We start from the raw sequence: 7,318 nt of genomic DNA on the forward strand, positions 1-7,318 counted from the left end.
TCTTCAGGTGGGAATCTGGTTGTGTCAAGATAGGATTGGGAAGGAATTGATCACTCAGACTTAACCTTATGTCTAAAGGGGATCTTGTATGTATCCTAGTCGGTATGGGATGCTAGGATCCTCTACATGCAAGGTTTCTTGATACAACTATATGCCTATTTGGTGGATTTTTGGAATGAAGGAAAGCAACAATGATTTGAGAAATCAATAGCATGAAGGAAGGAAGAATGAGACGGTGGATTGCAGATGATCGGAGAGAGTGTTATGTAGTTGCTTGGAATTTTTGAACTATGATTGGGTCTATCTTTTTGGGTAGATAGGTTATGCTTTGCCAGATGTTGGGTGAAGCTTCTTTGCTTCGTAGAGAAACGGTTCTAAGAGATCTTGGTGCGCACACATATGTTTTGTGGAGATCCATATTCAAAGCAAGTTTTTGTTGATTTCATTGTTGATATTGAAATCAGTAGGTTTCTCGGATATATTTACTCTCATGAGAACGTTCAATTTGTATGCCAAAAGAGATTACTAGCAACCTTTGGTAATCTTTCAGGAAGACTTGTAAGGTAAGTGATGGATTTGTAAGATGCATATGGGTTATGTTCTTGTGGTATGGGATGCTAGGATGTATCACATGTGTGGATTTGTAAGACACATATGGGGTATGTTCAATGGTATGGGATGCTAGGATGCATCACATGTGTGGGTTTACAAGGTTCTATTCAAGTAGATGTTGTAGCTTCTAATTGGATAGTTATGTAGAACTCAGCATTATTAGATGCCTAGTTCATGGGGTGAGTGCACTAGCCTCTGATATGTCCAATTCAATAGGCACACCTTTGATATGGCAGATGTATGGTTTATGGACAACGCCTCTGACATGGAGATATACATATTATCAGTTTTTATTATGGCTGATATCTAGGGCTGTGTAGCAAGGTAATGACTGGTGGAGTTATTCTAGATCGACTTGGTTCTAGTAGAGTGTTGATGTTGGTAGATTTCGCTTGCATCTTGATTGCCTTGACATAGTAGGCTAAGTTGGGACTTAAAGTCTCTTGATACTTTAAGCAATTGGAGACTGATTGGGATAGGTCCCTACTCATGATGATTGTTCTCAGTATCTCACGCAACAAAGAGGATAAATTAGTTCTAGTGGAACATTGCACATGTTCAGCACACCGAGATATCATTTGATTAGTTAGGATCTACCTATAATAATACTTAACAAGCTATGTTTGATATGGGTATCTACCCAAGTTTCCCTTGAGAATGAGAACTTGAAGATGTAGTTCTAGTTATAAATAGCCCTAGAAAGAATTGACCTATCGTACAACCAATTCCCCAGTTGTGTACGATATGGTACAGAAGGAGAGTTATATCATGGGTGTTCTAGTTTGGATACGAACTTGTTGATAGGAACACTTTCAGAGGTCATTATGACGAGTGTTCAAATATCTGATAGTTCTTTGGTTCTTAGAGAGGGAAGGTATATTTTTAAATATCCCCTAGGTACAAGGAATTACCCAATCTTGACAAGATAGGTAATTTGATGGGCTATGAAAATTGTCTCTGTGAGGTTAGATTAGCCAATTTCTCAAGAGTTGGATCGATGGATTATCGTGTTCCTCACTACTTTGGTTCAAGTGAGTCAGACCTTAGCCTCTCGCTTAGGGGTGGTTCTAAGTATATAATCTACAATCGGGAGGTGAGCTAGCATGCACCCCTCTTAGGGGGTTCATACTAATCACTAGTGTTTTGTGTTTAGGAGACCTGTGGGGTTATAATAACCACCACCACCACCACTACCACTTCCTCTCCTTTTTATTTATTACCCCTAACTCAAAGCTATTGCATTGTGTACGAAAGGAAGGTGGTTTACCAAATGAGATAAGTTGGACATAAGGGCTGGTGACAATGGCCCATGTTGGCTATATATCAAAGAACCGCCACAAATATTCAAGAATGAACACAAGAACATGCATAAGAACAATTAGCAGTAGAGAAGAAGCTTCACTACTACTTGTATAACAAGAAGAATCACTACAAGAGAATGGGCTTACATTAAGAACTTTTTCAACATATAGTCTAGATTTTTTGAAGCAAATGATAGGCCACAATAACTAGTTTTTTTATATCATGGCTTTCTTGTAAATTTTGAAGCCATTGGGTACTTTATTTTGATGTTTCTCAAGTATTAGTTTTTAAGACTAAGTACAACTCCCCAAAAAGTGTTAATTTCATGCATATATGGGCTTGCATTTTGATAATGGGCATTACATGAATGTAGAGGTCATGAAAATTCATTTTTTGAAAAAGTAAACTTGATCAAATCATTTACAACACACAAGAGTTATAAACTGTGCATGTGCATGTAACTCTCATAAAAGAATAATTTGGACACACACATTGATGCCATGAACTATGCACATCACCCAAGACTTCATTCTTAGTATGCTTTTCTATCTCAAAATCTACATTTTGATCAACTTCTAGTAGACACAATATTGCTCTCTATCATCATGGTTTGAGGATGTTGGCATGATTTGAAATATCCTCTTGGTCATAATCATTGGAGGTAGCCTCATTACTATGCATGATTTCTTATGCTGTATCCTCTTTGATGGAGTCATGGAAAGGCTCCACATCAACATCATTATGTGTATCCTCTTTGATGGAGTCATGGAAAGGCTCCACATTAACATCATTATGCATTTGCACTTTTGTCATAACATCATTATGCATTTGCACTTTTGTCATGTGCCTCACAACATTCGCTCCACATTCTTGTTTTCCCCCATGTGCCGTACCATTCTTGTGCCTCTCAACATTCTTGTTCTAAAAAATGTGTTTTCCCCAAGGGGAAACCTGGATAATTTACTATAATCTAGGATTGGATCAATTCGGGCAAATATCACTTAAAAGCCATGAAAATCTCTTTGAACATAACATGTTGGAAAGGTCAAATCAACACAGCCCAAGCCATCCCTGCAAAATGGTAAAATATATTTTGGGTGGCAGAAGGAAGGTCTTTAGTCATCTAATTCTAGACATTACACAGAATTCTACAAGTCCATGTTGGAAGCCGGAGGTGATGAAGCTTGTGATATACACAATGCTGCAACATTCTATAGATGCTTAAGAATGGTTAAGCACAAGATCTTGAGTATGAAGATGACAACTGCTCTGATTTAATGGAAAGATTTAACACTGTTTAGGGTATGAAAGGACAGTCTGGGTGTTTTTTGGGACTATCCCACTGTGCTCCTATGCACGTTCAAAACAGAGACCTGATGTAATGTAAAAAGAACTCTGTTGTCTGGGACCCAATCTAAAAGAGGCATAACTCATCATCAACATAATGCACAAATAAGGGTCTTTAAAGACAGATCCCCAACCCATCGGACTGGTCCGGGTTCGAGAGGGAAGATTCCCCACCCATGCAAGATGGGTGGGTGACATCTCCCCATTTCACAGGTGGGGGTTGTCGCTAGCCCAACTCAAAGCCTAGACTTCCACTTCTCTATTGAGTATTGCAAGCAGTCGTACCTAATTGGCTCTCATAAAGAATCAAGCCAATTGTCAAAGTCTTCGTCGAGGTCTGGCAAACTATTCCCATTACCTGGGGGTGGTACTTGCCTAGGAACAGCGCCTGACAATATTGCCACCTTAGGAGACTCCTTCACATTCGAAAAAATGTCATCTAAGGTTCCAACCTTTGACTTCATTGGTGTCCCCAAAAAAGCATCTCCACTTAGATCAAACTGGCTGCTTTCTAGATGGGCAGATCCTTGAGAGCTTAAGCCTTGACTACTATCAGGTCCAGGGAGTTTAGTTGACAAAGAGGTTGAGGCTTCTCCAATAGAACGACTGTCAAGCATGTCAAGAAGGGCATCAAGCTCTGCCTCTGCAGCCTTTGGTTCAAATGTGCTGTTTGTGTTCCTGTGTGGCTCCACCAATGTCACCTTTGTATCTGTTTCAATCTTATTATCTTGCCAAGCTGTCACCCCTACATGAGGAGCTCTTGTTTCATTGCTCTGAAGAGGTTCTGTAAGTCCCTCTGTCACATCTAGTAAGGAAGCTTCTAGCTCATCATAATGCAAATGGTCTGTAAGCCCCTCTCTTTCAGCTTTTCCCTGCGCTGCTGGAGAAATACTCTGTGAAAAGCTATCTTGATGCAGCAATGTTGAAGCTGACAATAATGCTACAGCTGAGTTCTCAGAAATAGTCTGATCGGCTTTTGAATTCAAGAACACTCCATTCTTATCCTCTGCGTTGGCCACCGAGTCTTCATAACTGATGTTTGATTTTCTCCTCTGCAAAGTGGAGAAAAGCATTAAACTCTCTCTCTCTCTCTCTCTCTCTCTCTCTCTCTCTCATGAACTTCATATAGATTTCCTGCCCCCATTCCACTAAAGTTCGGAATCTGATGCACCACTATTACCTCTCACCCGCTATGACATCAACTGACTTATGCACCCCGACCTATTCAGACTAGAGACCCATGTCACATGGCTGGATCCACTACAGCTTCCTATGAAAATGCAGTTTTACCAGGACCACTATGCGGCTTACAGAGAATGGCTTCATTCAGGACCCTGGCTATCTTCATAGACACATGCCACATGCCATGTGGATTGCGATCGGCCAGATCAAAGTCTCATCACATCGCCTGAGGATGGAGACACGGCGGGCAGAGGGCATTACCAATTCTGTTCACTAGAGATCGAGACAAAGGAGCACTATCTTTTCAGATGCCCAGTGTACTATGAGATACAAGGGAGGTTTCGTTGCCTCTTCAGGAAGGGATTTGGCCCATTGTCTCGGGTCATTGATTTCCCAAACCAGTGATGCCTGGGACTCTACCCGGTGGAGCTGCACTGCCACAGAGACTAGCTATGCAGAGAAGCACAGAGGCAAACCCCAAATATCTCACAGCCCACAATCACGAGTTTCTTTTGTCCAACCCATAATGGAGGCCCTCGTCAACGACCACGTGATAGCCCTGACCCTGATGCCCCTACTCGGTGGACCAGGCAGCGGACACTAACATTGCATGTGCCACAGGTGCCACCCCGCCCTCAGGCGAGAGAGATCCAGGTGCAGCGAGCTAGACATACAAGACCCACCGGACTCCACCCAACAGCTTCACATCTGAGAGATCCACCAGAGATACAAAAGTGCCCCTTCACAGCAGCAGATGTGAAGAGGCTCTATACAGTCATAGATGTCAAGGACCCAATTTGATCCCCTCACATTGTATCATTGTATCATTGTAGCATTGTAGCACTGGCACTTACAGGGCTTCTTTTTTTTCAGCTCAGTTGGGTTTTTATTATGTTTTTTCCATGATTCTGTCACTTCATGGACACATTGTAACACTTTTGGTCTCATAGATCCTTTGGTCCTTTGTTAATGCTGTCATCATCACAATCATTCTCATCAATATCGTCATCTGTACCACGTGTGGCATGTCAAGAGCAAGATATGCGTAGGCATCACTTCTTTGAGTGTCAAGGTCGGAGGAAAAACCTAATCATCCTGCAAGAATACGCAGATTTAACATCTCCTGCATCCACCTGTCGCTATCGTCATTTCACATTCTACACCTGCTGATGTGTGATGATCCCTTGTGCCTGCCCAACATGCTGGCCTGCCCGTCAAAATCCTCACTTGTCAAATTGCTTAGTTCTGCCATACCTGCCTCCCCCATTATTGTGATGTCTGGAAAGGATTGCCATCACCTAATACCTCAAGCTATAATGAAAAGATACACAGCTTGCGTACAGAAAACTGCAGAAAACTGAGAAGCAGTAACATGTCTGACCACACTGCACCTTACCTCTTCAAAGGGAATGAACTTTGGGTCAATAAAGAGCCTTTCTGCTATGTCTATCGTTGCAAGTTCCTGGTCCAAAAGATTCAAATCCAAGGAGAAGAAAGAATCCTGGAAAAGAGCTTCCCGTCAGCTAACCTCGTAACCAGATCAAATGAGAGACAAATGAAGATTCTACCTCTTCGCCAAACATTTCATGTGTGCTCCAAATGTTATCTGCATCAGATCCCCGGGCCCAAAGATCATGACCCCGCAATAGCATCAACCCTTTCCGCCCACTTGCTAAGTCTGCAGGCGTATATCACACCTTAGCCAAAAAATGTCAGGCATTTTCCTTTCAAAAACTCCTGTAAATACTATGAAGACAGTATACTCTTAGCTTTAGGTTTCCTGTGCTTTCTTGACATTTTGCCTACCTTGAGCTTTTAGTTTTTTCAACGTGCTTGCATACATGGACATTCCATTACAGAAGCTAGGACAATTACCAGGGGCCTGAAACATGGACTTTTCGGAGAGGAGATCCCTGTAGTTTGCTCCTTTGCTCTTCACAGCAGGGACATCGGACAGTGGATCTGCTTGCAAAGGGTCCTCCTCTTCATAGCGGCTCCAGTTCGAAGGCAAGTGGGGAGCATTCTTTTCCTTGTTCGAGGGCGATGGCTGTCCAGGTGCAGCAAGGGGCGCTGGCTTAGGAGGATGCTTGTGAGTGGAGTGGCGAGCTCGGCCGCGCTGAGACGAAGCATGCTTGGCCCGCGCCGATGCCTTCACGTCCATGGTTGAAACCCGAACTGCGTTGGCAAGGCCCTATGTGCAGAGAGAGCTCAAAACCCTGACTTCCGGTCCAAAATCATAACTGCCCTATCTAACTGTCGAGAGGAAGATCTTAGCGTAATGGAGTGCTCTTAGTGTTGATTGTGCTCACCGAGCGTTAGTATGCAGTCATATACATACATACATATATATATATATAAAGAGAATTTGGTAGTAAGTGCTCACAACGTTTTTTTTTCCATTAATTAATTAGTTTGGAGTTGTGAACCATAGGAGGAAAGGTATTTTTTTTAAAAGGTGCATTTGCTTAAAATTTTATTGAACTTTCTAAAAAACTAGCGGGGCAAATCACCGAATCTTTTCTAAAGTAGCAACTTGCACTTGAACGTGGGCACCCACCTTCCAATATGTTGTGTGCATGCAAGTCAGGGTGCAGGAGAGGTAGTCAGTTAGAGTTTTCAAACTCGTACGATGTGGCTGTTTATCATCGATCATGAAGCTCAGTGATGAGTCGAGGGAGAGGGAGGGTAGCAAGGAGAGGGAGAGAGAGGGAACGCCAAGAGCAAGCGCAAGAGTGGGTAGCTCGACGTCCCCATGAAGAGGGGATTCAGGGAGGTGGAGCTCGAGCAAGATGGAGGCGGGGTAGCCAAAAAGGTGTTGGAAGTGGACAATGAGAGAGGGTGAGATGCAGAAGGGGTGGAGGCGCAGGATGGGAGG

The 7,318-nt window shown here is 42.8% G+C and overlaps 1 protein-coding gene across 1 annotated transcript; it reads right to left on the reverse strand.

Annotated features, from left to right (window-relative positions):
- Positions 1 to 3,159: 3,159 nt before the first annotated feature.
- On the reverse strand, positions 3,160 to 6,752 carry LOC147634882 (phosphorelay protein). The gene is made up of 4 exons (XM_086804101.1): positions 6,319 to 6,752; positions 6,012 to 6,121; positions 5,840 to 5,944; positions 3,160 to 4,313 (listed from the first exon to the last, which is right to left on the reverse strand). The coding sequence occupies exons 1-4, from the start codon at positions 6,602 to 6,604 to the stop codon at positions 3,558 to 3,560; spliced, it is 1,257 nt and encodes a 418-aa protein (XP_086660227.1). The 5' UTR covers positions 6,605 to 6,752; the 3' UTR covers positions 3,160 to 3,557.
- Between the last annotated feature and the right edge of the window lie 566 nt (positions 6,753 to 7,318).

The sequence above is a fragment of the Cibotium barometz genome, chromosome 10 (assembly GCF_041138505.1).
Source record: "Cibotium barometz isolate CiBa-2024 chromosome 10, ASM4113850v1, whole genome shotgun sequence".
Taxonomy (NCBI): domain Eukaryota; kingdom Viridiplantae; phylum Streptophyta; class Polypodiopsida; order Cyatheales; family Cibotiaceae; genus Cibotium; species Cibotium barometz.

Bases quoted from the DNA above. Each gene is read 5' to 3' on its own strand.
- LOC147634882 (XM_086804101.1), bottom strand. From the start codon at position 6,604: ATGGACGTGAAGGCATCGGCGCGGGCCAAGCATGCTTCGTCTCAGCGC. The intron at 5,945-6,011 runs GTAGAATCTTCA...GCTCTTTTCCAG, and splicing joins ATGAAATGTTTGGCGAAGAG to GATTCTTTCTTCTCCTTGGA. The intron at 4,314-5,839 runs GTAAGGTGCAGT...TCCACTTTGCAG, and splicing joins AGTTCATTCCCTTTGAAGAG to AGGAGAAAATCAAACATCAG.